At 43.4% G+C, this 21,967-nt stretch overlaps 1 protein-coding gene across 1 annotated transcript in view; it reads left to right on the forward strand.

Annotated features, from left to right (window-relative positions):
- Positions 1–21,231, forward strand: part of LOC137648889 (replication factor C subunit 4) — a 72,763-nt gene extending 51,532 nt beyond the window's left edge. Inside the window, exons 10-11 of the mRNA XM_068382065.1 lie at positions 16,483–16,617; positions 20,623–21,231. Coding sequence (XP_068238166.1) covers positions 16,483–16,578 — 96 coding nt within the window. The 3' untranslated portion in view covers positions 16,579–16,617; positions 20,623–21,231. The remainder of the gene's footprint in view (positions 1–16,482; positions 16,618–20,622) is intronic.
- The last annotated feature ends 736 nt before the right edge of the window (positions 21,232–21,967 follow it).

Below are 21,967 nucleotides of genomic sequence, written 5' to 3' on the forward strand. Positions count from 1 at the left end.
TCCCTAGAGAAGCTGGTACCTCACGGGAGACAGAAGCTTTAAGGGTGGTTCAATGGAACCTGAAAGAACATTGGAACCAGAAAAGTTCCCCGGACATTGGTGGTTCCTCTCCTTCAGGAGTCCAGGAAGGCCTTGGAATGGTGGCAGGATCGGTCGAACACCCTAAGGGGGATGCCACTGCTCCTCCCAACCTCCGGAGGTTCTTCTCTTCACGGACGCATCGAGGACGGGGTGGGGAGCCCATCTCCGGGAAAAGACAGCAAAGGGGGCGTGGTCAGAGGGGGAGAAATCCCTACACATAAATATCCTGGAAATGAGAGCGGTCCAAGAAGCCTGCAACCACTTCGAGGAGGACATGAGAGGGCATTCGGTGGCCCTAATGTCAGACAATGCAACGGTGGTGGCTTACGTGAAGAAGGAGGGGGGACTGAGATCAAAAGAGTTGTGCGAACTAGCCCTTCAAATCCTAAAATGGGCGGAACAGAAGGACGTCATCCTGACGGCAAGGTTCATTCCAGGGAAGAACAACGTCCTAGCAGACGGCCTCAGCAGAGTGGGGCAAGTGGTAGCAACAGAATGGTCCCTACATCCCACAAGTGGCAAGCTACATTATACAGATGTGGGGATCTCCGGTAATGGATCTGTTTGGCAACAAGGTTGAACGCGCAACTCCCCGTATTTTGTTCTCCCGTCCCAGATCCGAAGGCGGCAATGGAAGACGCCTTTCAGCACAAGTGGGACGGACTGGACGTGTACGCCTTCCCCCCTTCTCCCTGATAAGGCAGGTCCTCAACAGAGTAAGGGCAGCAACCAACCTAAGGATGACTTTGGTAGCGCCTTGGTGGCCGGAGAGAGAATGGTTCGCGGACCTAAGGAACCTCACCGTCCTACCTCCTTGGCCTCTACCCGGCAGGTCAGACCTATTAAAACAACCTCACTTTCAGCGGTTTCACAGAAACCCGCAAGCCCTTCGTCTTCACGCCTGGAGATTATCCAGCGGCTCCTGAAGAAGCAAGGGTACTCCGGCAAGACAGCCAGGAGGATGTCGCTATACCTGAGGAAATCATCCACAGCCGTCTACCAGTCTAAGTGGGCGGTATTCGTGAAGTGGTGCAGGGACAAGAAGATAGAGCCCTTGGAAGCGTCAGTGCCCGTGATAGCCGACTTCATGGTTTATCTCAGGGACAAGTTAGACATGTCAGTTCCAGCGATCAAGGGAGTTCGGGCGGCCCTGGGTCAAGTCTTTCTTCTCAAGGGCATAGATCTCGGCTCCTCCAGGCATATCTCCATGCTTATCAGAGCGTTCGAACAATCATGCCCCCCTTCCGCCCCTAGAATCCCGAGTTGGGACTTAGCGCGAGTCCTGGATTATGTTACGGAAACCACCATTCGAGCCCTTAAAGGACATTGATGACAAGAATCTCACGCTCAAGGCGGTCTTCTTGCTAGCAATAGCCTCGGCTAGGAGGGTGGGCGAGCTACACGGACTGTCATTCGAGGTGGAACACACTAGGGGATGGAAGGAAGTAACCTTTAAGTTTGTCACATCCTTCGTCGCCAAGACTCAGAACCCCTCGGTGTGGGATCCGAGGTTTGAGAGTTTTTCGATTCCGGCAATCCCGAATAAAGGAAACCCGGAGGACCTAAAATTATGCCCGGTCAGGACTATTAGGAAATACCTTAAGAGAACGGCAAACCTCCGCCCGTCTATCAAGAATCTCTTCATCTCATGGGGAAAAATAAAGAAAAACATATCCAAAAATACGGGTTTCGTTCTGGCTCAGGAAAGTGATCACGCAAGCCTACCTTAAAAACAAGTCTTCCTACACCGGGGAAACCCAGAGCTCACGATGTCGGGGCATTAGCACCTCTCTAACGTTCGAAAAGAACATGTCAGTAGCGCAGGTTTCTTCGAGCGGGAACTTGTCCAACCAGTCGACCTTCACCGCACATTATCTCAAGGACTGTACGAGAAAGTCTCTAGACGGGTTTTCTATCGGGCCGGTCATCTCAGCCCTGCATTCGGTTTGACGGCTCAAGCCCCAGGCTCAATCGCGAAACATAAAGTATCTAGACACAAGGAGCCGAGTTCTATTTTCCCCCCCTTTTCTAACTTTCTCGTACCGTCAGTCGTCATCCAAGAAATATCGCTCATTACACAAGACGAAAATTCGCCATATCAAGCACAACGAAGATATTGCAGAAGGGTAAGTGTTATATCACACTTAATGAGTCTTTTACGTAGTTTTCCCTACTTGTCCATCGGGGTCAGGGCTAAAGGGCACTCCCCCCCTCCTAAGGTGTAAGTCTCCTATAAAGTGTTTCGAGGTAAGTCTCTGTGTCGGAACAAATCACAAATTTTAAGTAATTTGTATTTTTCCTAAAATACTTACCGAAGAAACACTTTCGGTTTAGGGCCCCCCCAACCGTCCCCCGCAGTGCCCCACTGACCTCGTGGTATTGTTCATTACAATAAAACTTACTGAGAGAGCTCTCAAAGACGGGCGACCTGCCCGGCGCAATGCCCCCAGGTCATGTTATTTCCCGTTATTCAGGACAGTATAGAACATGGAAGTAGGGGAAACTACGTAAAAAATCTGGTCGTCGGAGAGGAGTTACCAGTAATCTCCTATAAAGTGTTTCTTCGGTAAGTATTGTTAGGAAAATACAAATTACTTAAAATTTGTGATATTCATTAGTTTTTCAAATTCAAATTCTACCGCAATCAATTCACATTTCTGTGTTGCTGTATTTTTCACATACTTTTCCTTGATTTATGTCTCTTCCAATATATTGCCGGTTCCCCCTTGATTCCTATTTTTTCTGTCTGATCTATAAGTTTGGAAACACCTTTATCTGGTCATCACTGCCAGTCCTCTTGGGAATGCCATGTTTCACTTATATTTAATATATCTATTTTTTTCAATTTGGGTTAGTTCTTCTATGAACTCTATTTTCCTTTTTAGAGTTACTCGTGACTAAACCCTGTGCATTCATTACTATTATAGTTTGTGTTTCATCCCCATTATTTAATATTGGTAATAATATGGATTTTCCCATGCTTCCTTCCTGTTCTGATATGATGTTCTTTTTCTTCATTTCCCGGAATTTGCTGCCATTAAAAAATCCAACTTTTCTATTATATTTGCTCTTTCGCCTTCATATTTATTTGAGAGAGAGAGAGAGAGAGAGAGAGAGGAGAGAGAGAGAGGAGAGAGAGAGAGATGAGAGAGAGGAGAGAGAGAGAGAGAGAGAGAGGAGAGAGAGAGAGAGATTTTGTTTTACGTACGTAAATGTATAAACAAATAAAAATATGATAGGTTACAACATGTAGACTTTAAAACCTTCCCTTTAACTTAATGCATACAGTACGTACAGTACTAAACTATAAAACAGGCACAAATACAGTTTTAGAATGTGAGAATATTAAAGTAAAAAATAAAGATTGTTACTGTACTCACCACGAAAGAAGTTTAGAAAAACTTGAATGATGATGGCGATGAATTTGCTGCACAGTAGAAAATGATGATGATGAAGCTGATGATGTGTTCTACTGTGCAGCCAGGTAGTATTTTACGTCTTCCAGACGGAGGTGTCTTTTCCTGGGACACCTCTTCAAACTTCTTTCTGGGACACCTCTTCAACTTCTTCCTGGGACACCTCTTCAACTTCTTCCTGGGAAACTTCTTCAATTTCTTCGAAGGCGTACTAGCAGGAGGAACTGGCTCTTTTTTTCGAGGCTGGAAGAACATTGTGATCGGAAGGTTGTTGCCGCTGCTTCTTTTTTCGATCTAAGAGCATCTTGCAGGGAGTCATTATGTCATCAACCTTGTTGCAGAATTGCATCGACCGAAAACCATATCCTCGTCCCACTCTTGCAACATCTTCTTTCAACTCCTTCGCATGTTTGCAGGCCTTGGCAAGCCGTTCTAATGTTAAGCCCCGTTTCTTCGACATTTTCTTGGGTCCTCTTCCTGGGTTTCCACTCTCTTCTTCGCTTGCCGATTTCGTCAGGTCTTCGAGGTCTTGCGTCAGTTAGGGGCCGGGGAATGGCAGTCCAACAACTCGTCGACGTCTTCAGTCGTCATGTCGCCAAATCCGTCACCTCCATTATGGCTGCCAACTGCACAGATTTGCGTATTGCAGAGTGTTGGATTTCAGCAGGTGTAAATCCCTCGTCGTCGTAAACAATCTGGGGCCACAACTTCTTCCAGCTCGCATTCACAGTTGCAGGTTTCATCTCTTGAAGTGCCTTCTGGAATATTCTGCAGGCACGTGGCTATGGTGTACTGCCGCCAGTACGCCTTCAAGTTAAAATCTTCATCCTCATTATCTTGGCAGCATCCACACACGCAACGAGGTCCGCCAAGGTGTTCTTCGTGTAGAGGGCCTTGAACGCCCTGATAACCCCTGGTCCATCGGTTGAATTAATGACGTGGTGTTGGGTGGCAGGAACTTAACCTGAATGCCCTCATGCGACAGGTCAGTTGCGTGTCCACCAGCGTTATCCATAAGGAGAAGGAGATATTTGCTGACTTGCGGGATAAAACACTGATGGAACCAGTTGGAGGTCAGCATCTTCGTAATCCATGCTTTTTTGATTATGCATCCAGTACACGGGAAGGAGATTCTTATTTTTATTTTTCAAAGCGCGAGGATTTTTCGACTTATAAATAAGCCCCGGCTTTAGCAAAAATCCAGCAGCATTGCCACACATCACGAGGGTAACGCGATCCTTGAATGCTTTAAAGCCAGAGGCTTTGGCTTCCTCTTTGAACAGGAAAGTTCGCGACGGCATTCTTTTCCAAACCAAGCCGGTCTCATCCATATTAAAGACTTGTTCCGGCTTGTATCCACCTTCGGCGATAATATTCTTGAATGTCTCGTTCGTGTAAGTTTCAGCAGCGGCAGTGTCAGACCGAAGCAGCCTCGCCATGCAGGGAAACGCTTTTCAGAGCGAAGCGTTTCTGAAACTTCGCAACCATCCTTTGCTGGCGGAAAAAACGTTGTTTCTGAGGCTGGGAATCAGTGGATGTCCCTGGTTGAGGATCATCTGCATCATCATCTTCTTCAGCATGGTTGCCGTCGTCGTCTTGAGGTTCCTTTGCAGCAAAATTCTCATACAAGCTCAAAGCCTTGTTCGGATGGTGTTCGTATCCAAGGCTATGTTCTTCTTCCGGCAGTCGGCAATCCACACAGCTAAAGCACCTTCCATGCGTACGATCGTTTTTATACGCGTTGTAACGACTCGTTTCGCTGATCTGCTAAAGGTGATTGCAGCCGTCTTTCTAATGTTCGCCTCGTCCTTCTTGATATAGCGAACAGTAGATTCGTTGATCCCAAAATGGCGCGCAGCGGACGCGTAACTTCTACCATCTTTTAACATATCGTGAAGCGTAACCTTCTCAGCAATCGTCATCATCCTTCGGTGGCGTTTAGGCTCACTACCAGCCTTAGTAGAAGCAGAACGCTTGGGAGCCATTGTACAGTAGGATTTGACAAAAAGTTCAACTTAAAATGGTCGCACACAGCACAGATTAAACTTCACAAACTTAAGAACGTCTACTCAGCGATACGCGGGAACAGAGAGTGGACGACCCGGGCCCGCGAGAACCTAGATGCTGGAAGCTGGAGATGATGGCAAAACACGAATCACAGGCTAGATAACAAAACTTGAGTTCTGATTCGTCATCTATCAGCGCTTGAACCAATCACAACCCGTCTTACAGTATATGATGCGTAGGTTACCAACTCATACAAGATACCCCGCGCATACCGTATGTACGTATTAATAATAATAATAATAAATAATGATAATAATACAGCACAGTACTGTAATAGTAATAATAATAATGATAATAATAATAACAATCATAATTTTATCAACAACAACAACAATAATAATAACAATAATAATAATAGCTTTACGTATGCTACAGTATTTTATTCTTTTGTAGGATGTGTGTGTGTGTGTGTGTGTCTCTCTCTCTCTCTCTCTCTCTCTCTCTCTCTCTCTCACGCTTATTCGAAATGTGATTTTTGCAACAAAGAATAATATTGGATGCAGTACTGTACTACGTACGTATACATACAAAAGATTCATGGAAAAGAAGCACATCCATTACATTTGTAGTACGTACAGTAGTAGCCATCAGCAGCCTTACACCATTCTAATATTGTATGACTGCATCTGATTTGCGTTTCATGTTCGATTTAATTTTACTACGTACTGTATACAGTACTGAATTATCGTATGATAATAATACAGTAATAATAATAATAATAATGATGATAATAATAACAATAATAATTTTATTAACAACAATAATAATTTTATTAACAACAACAACAATAATAATAATAACAATAATAATACACGTAATAGCTTTACGTATGCTATTTTATTCTTTTGTAGGATGTCTCTCTCTCTCTCTCTCTCTCTCTCTCTCTCTCTCTCTCTCTCTCTCTCTCTCTCTCTCTCTCTCTATCTCTCTCTCGTACGCTTATTCGAAATGTGATTTTTGCAACAAAGAATATTATTGGATGCAGTACTACGTACGTATACTGTACATACAAAAGAATCATGGAAAAGATGCACATCCATTACATTTGTAGTATAGTAGCCATCAGCAGCCTTACACCATTCTAATATGGTATGACTGCATCTGATTTGCGTTTCATGTTCGATTTAATTTTACTACGTACTGTATACAGTACTGTATTATCGTATGATCACATTCTCTTTTCGTGTTTTATTTCTTTCTGTGCTGAATTATATATCATATGTAATGCAATGAACAATCAGTAAGAGCAGATATTACTAATTACAGTATTAATGGAATTACAGGTAACAAAATATCGTATTTGGGGGTCTTCAGATTTCGCGTTATTTTAGAATTTTCAATATTAAACTTACCCGATAATCATGTAGCTGTCAACTCCGTTGCCCGACAGAATTCTATGGAGGGATACGCCAGCTATCACAATACTAGAAGGGGGTGTATTTACCAGCGCCACCTGTGGCCAGGTACTCAAGTACTTCTTGTTGACACCTCCTCAATTATTCCTCTGTCGTGCTTCCGGCAAGACGTTCTGGGATACGCTTATGTTCTTGGAGTATTTTCACGACTTTGGTGAAGTATTTCTCTTTGATTTCGGCTGTCGCTTTACTGGAAACTTCTATATTAGCTTAGTTAGCTTTTGGAATTAATTTGATTATTTTTGGTGACGAGAGAGTATGAACTCTCGTTCACTTTTCAATGGCCGACCCTTCCCTTAGACGGAAGTGTTGGTGTCTAAGAGAGTATAGACTCTCTTTCTTAATTTTGCTTAACAAAAGTTATAGATTTATTTTATATCTCTCCGCCTCTTATAGGCCTCTTCGATTAACTTCCTTTTATTATAAACTCATTAAAATTAATTTTTATATTTGTTTATATTCGACCTTCCTAATAGTAGGCGGTCTTTTACCGAAGTTAATAAACTTTGAGCCCGTCATTTCGGTTTTACCTGTTAACATATTATGCTATTTCCGCCACAGAGTTTGAAAGATTTTCTTTGACAGTCTCGTACTGTTTTCAAAGTTGAACTAACGTTTTGTTTTGTCTCTGCAGTTGTTGACGTTCAGAACGTTCAACTTGCACTCTATCGTTACGATAGAGAAAGAATGTTCACGGTTTCACGTTGCAGTAAGAGTAACCGTGTCTAGCGTTTTGTTTATTCTTTCTTAACTTAATGGTTTTGATCCTAGTAAAGGAACTTTTCAGTTTTTTTCCTTTAACAATAATATGTTTTAACGATATATATGATTGGGCTCTTCTCTCAGGTTCAAAGTCAAGAGAGAGAGAGAGAGAGAGAGAGATAGAGACGGAGGGAGAAAGAGGATAAACGTTTCATTCAAGCCTGCCAGGCGTACGAGTAACGTCGTTATCGTTTTTTGCTCTTCTCCCTAGTCTCTTTAGGGGAAGAAACTAAACGTTTCTAGAGTGATCTAGTGTTTAGTCTCTTTCCAACCACTGAATTATCTTTCATTAGATTTTTCTGTTACATTGTAATTCTGTTTTCGCAATTACTAACTTTGAGAAAGGATAGAATTGCGTATTTCAGGTACAAACCACTTAAAGTTTCGAGTTCAGTGAAATAAGTGCAAACAGAAATCAAAGTGATAAGTGATTAGTGCGTGAGGGTACTTTTGTGCGCGCCAGTCGTCCTCCCAGTCCGGGACCTCTTGCAAGCTCCCAAGCCCAGGGGAGAAGCAATGTCGAAGGGCATAAGGGTTCAGCAGGCCTTGATCGGCGCACAGAAGTATTCTCGGTGGTTGTGGGCGTGTCTTACCGAGACCGTCACTCCCACCCGCAGACGATTGAGCCCTTATTTTGCTCGTCTGCAGAAGAGATTAGGGGAGAAAATAAAGGCAGAGTAACGCTGGTCTCAGGTCTCAAGACTTCTTAAACGTTAAGTCCAGACCTATGCCAGACGTACGAAGTTAAAGTTCAACTTTCGGTCTTGATGCGTGAGTGTCGGGCTGAGAGTGTTGCACCTCCTCCTCCGCCTACACTCCCTCCACCTGTTCTCGCTCCGCCTGTGCTCGCCCAGCCTGCACCTGCTCCGCCTGTGCTCGCCCAGCCTGCACCTGCTCCGCCTGGTCGCAGCACCATCTGCCAGGCGTACGATGTTGTGAACTCTACTACAGTCCATGCAAGCACAGCTTTCGGACTTGATGAGTGAGTGTCGGGCTGAGAGTGTTGCTCCTCCGCCTCCGCCTACACTCCCTCCTCCTACACTCGCTCCGCCTGATCACAGTACCATCTGCCAGGCGTACGATGTTGTGGACTCTACTACAGTCCATGCAAGCACAGCTTTCGGACTTGTTGAGTGAGTGTCGGGCTGAGAGTGTTGCTCCTCCGCCTCCGCCTACACTCCCTCCTCCTACACTCGCTCCGCCTGATCACAGTACCATCTGCCAGGCGTATGATGTTGTGGACTCTACTACAGTCCATGCAAGCACAGCTTTCGGACTTGATGCGTGAGTGTCGGGCTGAGAGTGTTGCTCCTCCGCCTCCGCCTACACTCCCTCCACCTACACTCGCTCCGCCTGATCGCAGTACCACCTGCCAGCAGTTCCACCTGCCAGGCGTACGATGTTGAGACACGTGCTGAGTTTGCTGTTCCCTGTGGTGTTCAGCCTCCGCCTTTCTTAAGGCAACCTTTACATTGGGATCAGGAGGATTATACCTCTCTTCCTCCGCCTCCACTTGCTGCTCCACCAGTGATGCAACACTCGGTTGAGGTACAACAACCTCTCCCGTCCATGAGTCAGTTTCCTCAGCTCTTGCTGCAGCGAGCTCAACCCTCCATAAGGCAAGCACCACAACACCTTAGCCTTGCGCCTCAGGAGCCTCAGCTTGCGAGACATTTACCTTGTTCTGCGCAGCCTCTTCCTCATCGCGCTCCGCTCACACCACAGGAACTGGAACTTGCTACTCCGCTTCCGCCAACCGCTCAGCAAGCGCAACCCTTGGGTTCAACCACTCATGCTAGGAGTCAGCCTCCTCCACCCATGCGCCTTCCTTCTGCTTGTCTTTTATTCAGCCTTTGCAGACTGAGCCTCAGGTGTTCCCTCATCGGAGTCTTGAAGAGGAAACCACACTATTGTTGTTCCAGCTCGTTCTGACTCTGCTGTTCAGCATACCATGGTTTAAACCCCATGCAAGCATGCATAAAGCACTCTAGTACTGGTCATGGAATTTCTGAGAAATGTTAAACGCCATGCACACGCTCTGCTTTCCTTTCAGCAGGCTCTGCTTACAGCAGGCTCTGCTTACTACATGCTCAGCATTCAGCATGCTCTGCATTCAGCATGCTCTGCATACAACATGCTCTGCATACAGCATGCTCTGCATTCAGCATGCTCTGCATACAACATGCTCTACATACAGCATGCTCTGCATACAGCATACTCTGCATACATCATGCTCTGCATACCTTACCGCATGCTTCTCAACACATCTTGGGTTGTTGCCAACTCACTAGACTGTCAAGCAGTTTCATAACGTTGCCTTCTAGTCTGCTGCTTTGCACCAGTGAACCCTCACTCAGAGAACTTAGCTTTTCTAGGATAAGGTCCCTGTAGATGAGTAAGTTCTTTTCTCCCTCCTTCTGATATTCCCTTGAGGACTCTGTCATTTGGAGGGAGCCTTTAGCTGCATAACCTCTTATGGACTTTTATTTAAGCATAACATGCTTACAGGGAAGGTAATGGTTACACTTCAGCCGCTAATCCCGTCTGTTACCACACCTGCTCCCATAGACCTTGAGCTGTGTTGCATGACATGCAGTCCAAGCTTAGTCCTTGTTAGAGGATTTTTTGTTTACGGAGTCAATGTGTCACGGGGAAGACGTTCAACAACCAACAGAAGGGACTTGTTGTGACGCAGTGCGGCAACCTCAGCAACCCGTTAAGGAGTTGTCTGTACGACCCAGACAGTCTAGACAGATTCGGGTTGTCACTGTACTTCCTCGCTTGCCCATGATTGACAGTTTACAGACTGTGCAGCAGTATCATGATCTTGTGTCCGGCTCCGTCAGACGACTGGCTTTTAAGAGCTCCCTCAAGTCGTCGCTGTCTGGAGATTTTCAAATGGACTATGGATCTGACCAAGGAACTGGGCCTCCTGGTCAATTTTGAGGAGTCTCAGCTCGTTCCATCCCAGACCATTGTCTCCTTGGGTATGGATCTTCAGAGTCGAGCTTTTCGGACTTGTCCGTCGGCCCCAAGGATCTTCCAAGCCCTAGAATGCATCCAGAGCATGCTGAGAAGGAACCGATGCTTAGTCAGGCAGTGGATGAGTCTAACAGGGACACTTTCATCGCTGGCCCTGTTCATCGAGTTAGGGAGACTCCACCTCCGCCCCCTTCAGTATCATCTAGCTGCTCACTGGATAAAGGACATGACGCTAGAGACGGGCTCAGTTCCTGTTTCCGAAGAGATGAGGTCTACTCTAACGTGGTGGAAGAACAGCATTCTTCTCAAGGAAGGTCTACCTTTGGCTGTTCAGACCTCCGACCACCGTCTCTTCTCGGACGCATCGGACACGGGCTGGGGTGCGACACTGGACGGACAGGAATGCTCGGGAACATGGAATCAGGAGCAAAGGACACTTCACATCTATTGCAAGGAGTTGTTGGCAGTTCATTTGGCCTTGATAAACTTCAAGTCCCTCCAGCTTAACAAGGTGGTGGAGGTGAACTCCGACTACACCACAGCCTTGGCTTACATCTCCAAGCAGGGAGGGACTCATTCGAGGAAGTTGTTCGAGATCGCAAGGGACCTCCTCATTTGGTCAAAAGATCGAAAGCTCACGCTGGTAACGAGGCTCATTCAGGGCGATATGAATGTCATGGCAGATCGCCTCAGCCGGAAGGGTCAGGTCTTCCCCACAGAGTGGACCCTTCACAAGAATGTTTGCAGCAGACTTTGGGCCCTGTGGGGTCAGCCAACCATAGATCTATTCGCTACCTCGATGACCAAGAGGCTCCTCTTGTATTGTTCTCCGATTCCAGACCCAGCAGCAGTTCGCGTGGATGCCTTTCTGCTGGATTGGTCCCATCTCAACCTGTATGCATTCCCGCCGTTCAAGATTGTCAACAGGGTACTTCAGAAGTTCGCCTCTCACAAAGGGACACGGCTGACGTTGGTTGCTCCCCTCTGGCCCGCGAGAGAATGGTTCACTGAGGTACTGCAATGGCTGGTCGACGTTCCCAGGACTCTTCCTCCTAGAGTGGACCTTCTGCGTCAACCTCACGTAAAGAAGGTACACCCAACCTCCACGCTCTTCGTCTGACTGCCTTCAGACTATCGAAAGACTCTCAAGAGCTAGAGGCTTTTCGAAGGAGGCAGCCAGAGCGATTGCCAGAGCAAGGACGACATCCACTCTCAGAGTCTATCAGTCTTAATGGGAAGTCTTCCGAAGCTGGTGCAAGGCCAATGCAGTTTTTCCTCAACCAGTACCAATGTAACCCAGATTGCTGACTTCCTGTTACATCTAAGGAACGTAAGATCCCTATCAGCTCCTACGATCAAGGGTTACAGAAGTTTGTTGGCAGCGGTTTTCCGCCACAGAGGCTTGGATCTTTCCTCCAACAAAGATCTACAGGACCTCCTTAGGTCTTTTGAGACCTCAAAGGAACGTCGGTTGTCCACTACAGGCTGGAATCTAGACGTGGTCCTAAGGTTCCTAATGTCATCAGGATTTGAACCGCTCCAATCAGCCTCTTTTAAGGACCTCACATTAAAAACTCTTTTCCTCGTGTGCTTAGCAACAGGTAAAAGAGTAAGTGAGATCCACGCCTTCAGCAGGAACATAGGTTTCACATCTGAAACGGCTACATGTTCCTTGCAGCTCGGTTTTTTGGCTAAAAACGAGCTTCCTTCCCGTCCTTGGCCTAAGTCGTTCGAGATCCCAAGCCTGTCCAACATGGTGGGGAACGAACTGGAGAGAGTACTTTGCCCAGTTAGAGCTCTTAAGTACTATCTAAGAAGGTCAAAACCATTACGAGGACAATCAGAAGCCTTATGGTGTGCTATCAAGAAGCCTTCTCTACCAATGTCTAAGAACTCAGTTTCTTACTACATCAGGCTTCTGATTAGAGAAGCAAATTCTCATCTGAAGGAAGAAGACCTTGCTTTGCTGAAGGTAAGGACACATGAAGTGAGAGCTGTGGCTACTTCAGTGGCCTTCAAACAGAACCGTTCTCTGCAGAGTGTTATGGATGCAACCTATTGGAGAAACAAGTCAGTGTTCGCATCATTCTATCTCAAAGATGTCCAGTCTCTTTACGAGTACTGCTACACCCTGGGTCCATTCGTAGCAACGAATGCAGTAGTAGGCGAGGGCTCAGCCACTACATTCCCATAATCCCATAACTTTTTAACCTTTCTCTTGAATACTTTTTATGGGTTGTACGGTCGGCTAAGAAGCCTTCCACATCCTTGTTGATTTGGCGGGTGGTCAATTCTTTCTTGAGAAGCGCCAAGGTTAAAGGTTGTGATGAGGTCCTTTAGTATGGGTTGCAGCCCTGTATACTTTAGCACCTTTGAGTTGATTCAGCCTCCCAAGAGGAACGCTGCGCTCAGTAAGGAAGACGATCTTATTAAAGGCAGAGTAACGGTTCAAGTCGACTTCCTTACCAGGTACTTATTATTTCATTGTTATTGTGGATAACTGATTATATGAAATATGGGATACTTAGCTATCCTTTAATCTTGTACACTGGTTTTCACCCACCCCCCTGGGTGTGAATCAGCTACATGATTATCGGGTAAGTTTAATATTGAAAAATGTTATTTTTATTAATAAAATAAATTTTTGAATATACTTACCCGATAATCATGATTTAATCGACCCTCCCTTCCTCCCCATAGAGAACCAGTGGACCGAGGAATAATTGAGGAGGTGTCAACAAGAAGTACTTGAGTACCTGGCCACAGGTGGCGCTGGTAAATACACCCCCTTCTAGTATTGTGATAGCTGGCGTATCCCTCCATAGAATTCTGTCGGGCAACGGAGTTGACAGCTACATGATTATCGGGTAAGTATATTCAAAAATTTATTTTATTAATAAAAATAACATTTTTCCGGAAAATCCGCGATATGTATACAGTGGAACCTCTACACACGAACGTATCTACATCCGAATTTTCCAACATCCGAAGTAAAATTCGAGCAAATTTTTTACTACACCCGAATTTTATTTCGACACACGAAGTAGCAATTTTCGTCGTACCGGTTGTATCCGAATTTTTCGACACGCGAAGTACAATTCGAACACGTTCCTACTCTACACCCGAATTTTTTTTTCGACACCCGAAGTACAGTAAACAATACTCGTATGCGTAGTCGGTGCTCATAGCGCCTGATGTGTTTTTTATTTCCGCCAATAGAAGGCAGCACTTCAACCTCGGAGGGACCCTCAATTAGCGTGGCTTGGGTCAGTCCTCTGTTCTCGTTGGCTTTATGTGGTTGTGCCCTGTGCGTTCTGCTATTAATTGTGTTTTAATCGTGATTTTTTACATTCATCCTTTTACGGTATTTTACGAAAATCATGGGTCCTAAAAGGCTTAGTTTCGCAAGTGGTAGTGGTAGTGGTGAGAAAAGGAATAAGGGAATGCTTTCTTTAGAAGTAAAGCAAGGAATTATTGAAAAGCATGAGCGTGATGTCTGTATGAGTGAACTTGCAATAAGTTCCGCGCAAATAAAAGAGGTGTTAAGAAAATATCAAGACGTGGTCGACTTCATCGACAAATACCATCCAAAGAAATTGCAGGTTTGTCGTGTAGCTGCGCAGTTTGATGATGTTTCCCTAACTTATTTTCGAAACATTCTGAAAAGCTGTACCAAGCAACTTTCTATCGATAGCTTCTTTAAAAAAACTACGAAGCGAACTCGTGATGAAGAGGAAGGAAGTGGTTCAAAGAAAACAGCAAAGAGTGAAGAGAAAAAAATTCAATCAATTTCAAGTGTAGAGAGTGGAAGTGATTAAAATTAATCATCAAAAAGAAAAAAAGAAAATGTAAAAAAAAAATATAAATTATAAAAAAAAAAATGCTAAGTTATGTTAAAGTTCACTTAGTGTAAGTTAGAATAAGTTACGGTAGTGTACGTTTATCGTAGTTAACCTCTCTACCTCCTCGCCGCCCGTCCGTCTCCTCTCTGCGTAGCAAGACTAACAACACCTGCGCTGGAGTTTCTAAGGTAAAGTGACGCTAAAACCTGTTTCTTATTTATCATTTTTTGCTAATTCTTCTTATTTACATGTCTATTCTTCTTATTTACATGTCTATTATCTAATTTAGTGTTCATTATTCTCATGGGAAAATTATGTGTAGTAGTTTATTAAGAAGTTATCATAGGTTTTTGGGCTCAACCACGGATTAATCCTATTTCAATGTATTCTTATGGGAAAATTCGTTTCGACAACCGAACATTTTCTACATCCGAAGTTGGTTCTGGAACGGATTAAATTCGTATGTAGAGGTTCCACTGTATATATATGGGTTATGGAAAAAACCCGCGAAGTGGTGAATCCGCGATGGTCGAACCGCGAAGTAGCGAGGGTTCACTGTAGCCTTCTTTTACCCCTAGCCTCTGCTAAGACTCACAAGTCGACTGCTCCAGTGCCTTCCACCTCTGCCATTCCTTTTGCAGAAGGAGCTCCCAAGATATCTCCTGTTGACCAGGCCCAACCTGCCGGAGGGGAAGTTTATCATTGATCCTCATCTTTGGTGGTGCTATTGTCCTCTGAGAAGGTTGTGAAGCGCCCTCAGCCCCCTTTTCCTTGCAGGCCTGCACCTTTGACGACCTCTGCTGGTGACCCCCTAACCTCCCAATGGCAAAGAAGAGAGACCACCCAATGTCTGTCCCTTCATGTACATGTGAAAAGGACAGCTTTGTTGGGTGACGAGACTTCGGGAACCACTCAACGCAAAGGACGAGAAAGATCTTCTGACAGATAACTAAGTCAGTTCCAGTTAGATCTGTGTGTACCGTACTCATGAGTATCTTTATTTGCACGATCCCCTGTAGAGTGTTCACCATGCACACAAACTGCTTCACATGCACGATCACCAGAGGAAAGTTCCCTGTACACACCTGTACACAGGCTTGTCTCCTGCTGTGCAAACCACAGGTGTAGAGTCATAACAACTTGGAAATGGCATGTCTGGAAACGCCAGACAACCTTCACATCCCATTACCTAAGGAAATCTACCCACAAGTCTTACACATTTTCCCTTGGACCTATGATAGCGGCTCTGTAGATTGTGTAGCGTACTTTTGTTGTACAAGAAGTACAGTATTACTGTACATCAAAGATAACGTTTATAACAACATATGATGAAGAGTGAGAAGGACAAGCTTTTTTTTTTCTTTTCTTTTCCTCCCTTGTGGTGCAGCAGTCAACCTGTTATATTGCAGGAATGGACCAGATGCATAGAAGTTATCATGCCGAGTTCTGTTCTTTAATATTAGGTATAAGTTGTATCTGCTATCCTGACAAGAAGGTTACAATTGATATGAATTTAAACTCATCACTTTATATTTAATTTATATACTGACTAAACAGTATATCGCAGTAAGGATATAGTTTCCTCCATTGACTGTCTGCCTAAGAGTGGAAGCCTATCCTATCCATAAAAACTTTTACGTTAATAAACGTGGATTGGAGTCAACACTTCTCCACCTGTTTAGGTTCTAGTTTCTTGACGTCCAGGGATTTTCCAAATATGAATTTTGACGACAGTTTTAAGCCAAGCTAAAATCATACTCTATTATATGGTTAAGGAAAATAGTTACTTTTAAAATTTTTCATATTTATAGTTTTAAAATTTTTCATATTTAGAGTTGAACAATATTATCAAGTAGTTTTGTAATAAACGGCAAGTAATACTTCTTTATTTTTCTATTTGATTTATTGTTGTTTCAGTTGTGCGACCACCGGCTAATGAACGGTGGTGATGAATATCTGCAAGTCTTGGATTTCAGTTGTACGATGATGAAACAGATGTGTCACTCAAAGTAAATTGAAGTGACTTCTCACTTGAAGTCTGTCAATTCTGAGGTATGGTGTTGTTGGTAAAACATAAAATATTCAATGTTCATAATGGTATTTTTGGGGTTCATATATCTCTGGGGTGTACTGATTGATACTTTACAACCCAACAAATATTTCTAAAGTTTACGTCCAATCTTTTTTGGGGTAGACATTTAAGATGTCCATGAGTCACTGTGGCCGCGGGGGCATAAAACAATTAGAATAGCGCCAACGTTATCCCTGCGTGTCGTAAGAGGCGACTGAAAGGGATGGGACGAGGGGGCTGGGAACCCCCTCTCCTGAATTGAAATTCCTGTGAGACATCATCAAAGAGATGGAGCTGGGGGGAGAGTGACTGCTCCCCGCACTCTAGTTTTGGGGTGTTTGAATGTGCGTGGATGTAGTACGATAGAGAGTAAAAGATGTGAGATTGGAAGTATGTTTAGAAGTAGAAGGATGGATGTATTGGCCTTGTGTGAGACAAAGATAAAAGGAAAGGGTGAAGTGATGTTTGGTGAAATGTCTGGTAGAGTGTCTGGGATTGAAAGGGGAAGAGCGAGAGAGGGTGTGGCTTTATTGCTGAGTGAATGGATGACAGGTAAAGTAGTGGAATGGAAGGAGATATCATCTAGGTTAATGTGGGTAAGGGTTAGGTTGGGTAGGGAATGTTGGGCGTTTGTCAGTGCGTATGGGCCCGGTAGTGAGAAAAGTGAAGAAGAGCGGAATGAGTTCTGGAATGAATTAACTAGGTGTGTAGAAGGACTGGGTAGAAGGAATTATGTAGTTGTTATGGGTGACTTAAATGCTAGAGTGAGCGCTGGAGAGGTAGGTGTCATTGGGAAGTATGGCGTACCAGGTGAAAATGAGAGTGGTGAGAGACTGGTAGATATGTGTGTTGAACAAGAGATGGTAATAAGTGCTAGCTTTTTTAAAAAGAAAGATAAAAATAAGTATACATGGGTAAGAGTGGCAAATGGAAGAGTAGTAGAAAGGGCATTAATGGATTATGTGTTGATAACTAAAAGAATGTTTGGAAGATTGAAAGACGTGCACGTGTTTAGGGGTATGGCTAACGGTATGTCTGATAATTTTTTGGTGGAAGGAAAATTAGTTGTAGCAAAATAGTGGGGGAATAGAGTAGGTGGATGTAAAAGGGAGCTAGTGAGGGTTGAAGAGTTAATAAAACCGGGGGTAAAAAGTAAATATCAGGAAAGGTTGAAAATGGCATATGACGAGGTGAGAGTAAGAGAAACTGGTAATTTAGAGGAGGAGTGGAAGTTAGCAAAAGAAAATTTTGTTGGGATAGCAAGTGATGTATGTGGCAAGAAGGTTGTTGGAGGCAGCATGAGGAAGGGCAGTGAATGGTGGAATGAAGGATTGAAGGTAAAAGTGGAAGAGAAAAAGAGGGCTTTCGAAGAATGGCTGCAGAGTAATAGTATAGAGAAGTATGAAAAATATAGAGAGAAAAAGGTGGAAGTAAAGCGCAAGGTACGTGAGGCAAAGAAGGCAGCTGACCTGAGGTGGGGTCAGGGACTGGGTCAGTCATATGAAGAGAATAAGAAGAAGTTTTGGAAAGAAGTGAAGAGAGTAAGGAAGGCCGACGCAAGAATTGAAGACAGAGTGAAAGATGGAAATGGAAGGTTTTTAAAAGGAGAGGAGGCAAGGAAAAGGTGGGCGGAATATTTTGAAAGTTTGCTGAATGTTGAGGATGATAGGGAGGCAGAGATTATTGCTGTTCCAGGTGTTGAGGTGCCAGTGATGGGAGATGAGAATGAGAGAGAGATTACAATAGAGGAAGTGAGGAGAGCACTAGATGAAACGAGAGTAGGAAAAGCATCTGGTATGGATGGTGTGAAAGCTGAGATGTTGAAGGAAGGGGGTGTGACTGTACTTGAATGGTTGGTGAGATTGTTTAATGTGTGTTTTGTGTTGTCAATGGTACCAGTAGATTGGGTCTGTGCATGTATTGTACCACTATATAAGGGTAAGGGAGATGTGCAGGAGTGTTGTAATTCAAGAGGTATTAGTTTGTTGAGTGTAGTTGGAAAAGTGTATGGTAGAGTATTGATTAATAGGATTAAGGATAAAACAGAGAATGCAATCTTGGAAGTACATTGTGGTTTTAGAAGAGGTAGGGGTTGTATGAATCAGATTTTTACAGTTAGGCAGATATGTGAGAAATATTTAGCAAAAGGTAAGGAGGTGTATGTTGCGTTTATGGATCTGGAGAAAGCATATGATAGAGTTGATAGGGAAGCAATGTGGAATGTGATGAGGTTATATGGAGTTGGTGGAAGGTTGTTGCAAGCAGTGAAAAGTTTCTACAAAGGTAGTAAAGCATGTGTTAGAATAGGAAATGAAGTGAGCGATTGGTTTCCGGTGAGAGTGGGGCTGAGACAGGGATGTGTGATGTCGCCGTGGTTGTTTAACTTGTATGTTGATGGAGTGGTGAGAGAGGTGAATGCTCGAGTGCTTGGACGAGGATTAAAACTGGTAGGCGAGTATGATCATGAATGGGAGGTAAATCAGTTGTTGTTTGCGGATGATACTGTACTGGTAGCAGACACAGAAGAGAAGCTTGACCGACTAGTGACAGAATTTGGAAGGGTGTGTGAGAGAAGGAAGTTGAGAGTTAATGTGGGTAAGAATAAGGTTATGAGATGTACGAGAAGGGAAGGTGGTGCAAGGTTGAATGTCATGTTGAATGGAGAGTTACTTGAGGAGGTGGATCAGTTTAAGTACTTGGGGTCTGTTGTTGCAGAAAATGGTGGAGTGTAAGCAGATGTACGTCAGAGAGTCAATGAAGGTTGCAAAGTGTTGGGGGCAGTTAAGGGAGTAGTAAAAAATAGAGGGTTGGGCATGAATGTAAAGAGAGTTCTATATGAGAAAGTGATTGTACCAACTGTGATGTATGGATCGGAGTTGTGGCGAATGAAAGTGATGGAGAGACAGAAATTGAATGTGTTTGAGATGAAGTGTTTAAGGAGTATGGCTGGTGTATCTCGAGTAGATAGGGTTAGGAACGAAGTGGTGAGGGTGAGAACGGGTGTAAGAAATGAGTTAGCGGCTAGAGTGGATATGAATGTGTTGAGGTGGTTTGGCCATGTTGAGAGAATGGAAAATGGCTGTCTGCTAAAGAAGGTGATGAATGCAAGAGTTGATGGGAGAAGTACAAGAGGAAGGCCAAGGTTTGGGTGGATGGATGGTGTGAAGAAAGCTCTGGGTGATAGGAGGATAGATGTGAGAGAGGCAAGAGAGCGTGCTAGAAATAGGAATGAATGGCGAGCGATTGTGACGCAGTTCCGGTAGGCCCTGCTGCTTCCTCCGGTGCCTTAGATGACCGCGGAGGTAGCAGCAGTAGGGGACTCAGCAGTATGAAGCTTCATCTGTGGTGGAAATGTGGGAGGTTGGGCTGTGGCACCCTAGCAGTACCAGCTGAACTCGGCTGAGTCCCTGGTTAGGCTGGAGGAACGTAGAGAGTAGAGGTCCCCTTTTTTGTTTTTCTTGTTGATGTCGGCTACCCCCCAAAATTGGGAGAAGTACCTTTGGTATATGTATATGTATGTATGTATGAGTCACATTTGCTTGCAGGTACACTCGGCCGCTGTACTGTCTGGTTTCTCTCTTTCTTGTTTTTTTAAAGTTTTCATAGTTTATATACGAAATATTTATTTTAATGTTGCTGTTCTTGAAATATTTTATTTTTCATTTTTTCCTTTCCTCACTGAGCTATTTTCCCTGTTGGGGCCCCTGGCCTTATAGCATCCTGCTTTTCAAACTAGGGTTGTAGCTTAGCAAATAATAATAATAGAAATTGAATTAATGTAACTGGGCTTGAGCCTCAGAATTTTTTATAGTTGTCTTATGGTATTACTTTTGAGAAATGGAACTAAATCTTTTTATTGTTGGCTCATGCAAGTTTCTCAGAGGCTCACAGAAAGAAAAAGTTTTATTCTTTAGTTTACAACTTATGATTAATTTCATTAACATTTTCTTCATATGTAAGTCACTAAAGGTAGTCAAATATTTCAGATTTTTCACCAAGGTCGAGTGGCCGAGTAAATCTCCTGTTTAAGAATAACGGATATTCAGAGTGAAACTACAATGTGTTCAACTGTACCGTAAAGTTATGAAATAGGTACAAACAGGGACAGGTCTTTCAAGGTGTATTTTGAAAAGTGGGTCATTTAAAAACTCTACAATAGTTATTTGGCATTTTGTTATATATTCAGTAGGTTTCCTTTTATTATATGAATGTAGATATAGTATTTGAATGATCATCTGAAAACTATTATAGTTATTTAACATTTTGTTATATTTATTTTGTTTTTTTTCATATGAATGTGGATACAGTATTTAATAGGAAAAAATTGGTTCATCTATAGAGGAAATTTGAGATAGGCTGACCATTACTTCAAGATTATTATTTTAACCTCAATTATATCACACTTATTGATATACAGTATTTAATATAATGTATGAATTCTGTTATTCTGATTTTTATGGGCCAAAAAACAAATATGTTCTACCTTTCATATTTACTTGATATTCCAGTAGTCTATTCTTCATTAGGCATACCTGAATCAATAGTTTGAATACCATTGATATACAATATTTTGATAAAAATAAATGATATATTTATATGTTATTTTATTAACAGGTAATCACATGTTGTGCATTATTAAAATTTGAAATGACTGAAAAATGAAATCATATATCATTTTAGATTTAAATATACATTGTTAGGTGTTTATATCAAGAAATTTTCTGCATTTTTTGTTTTGGGTTTTACTTAGTGGTGTGGTCACATTTTGTTGCCAATTATAAATTATACATGTGGTAGTATTGTGAAAGAACTAAGGACTCTTCCACTCCCTGTTTCGTCGTCGGCATGTACTCGTATCCGAATAGGCCTATCATAAGTTTCAGTCCCACTAGAACTAATAGAGGAGAGGGTCACAGTAGGTTAATTATTGTCTAGGTGGTGAGCCTTCTCACAGATCGTGGACCAATTCATGCCCTGAATAATCTAAGGCATTGATCACACTGAATTGTGGGAGGTGGTTGTGGTTGATTTGCTCTTTCTGCCCGTTGCTGTCGTTCAGCTAACAGGTTGACTCTTCTATTCTCTTCTAAGAGGTACGTACCCACTTTAACTTAGCGCTTCTCCACTCGTTCCTGTTGCTTGCTGAAGCTTCGAGGGTGTTGGGGGGTATATGCTAAATTCCTTGAGGGATTTTCCCTGTTTAATCATTTGATTAGTACAGTATGGGGAATCCTGTAAGGGAACATCTCTAACTGAAAGTGTGTCTGCTTTCTGTACACATAAAAACCATGTAACTGATACACTATACAGGTACTTGGTTATTTCCTTGAT

This window comes from Palaemon carinicauda, chromosome 10, assembly GCF_036898095.1.
Source record: "Palaemon carinicauda isolate YSFRI2023 chromosome 10, ASM3689809v2, whole genome shotgun sequence".
Taxonomy (NCBI): Eukaryota; Metazoa; Arthropoda; class Malacostraca; order Decapoda; family Palaemonidae; genus Palaemon; species Palaemon carinicauda.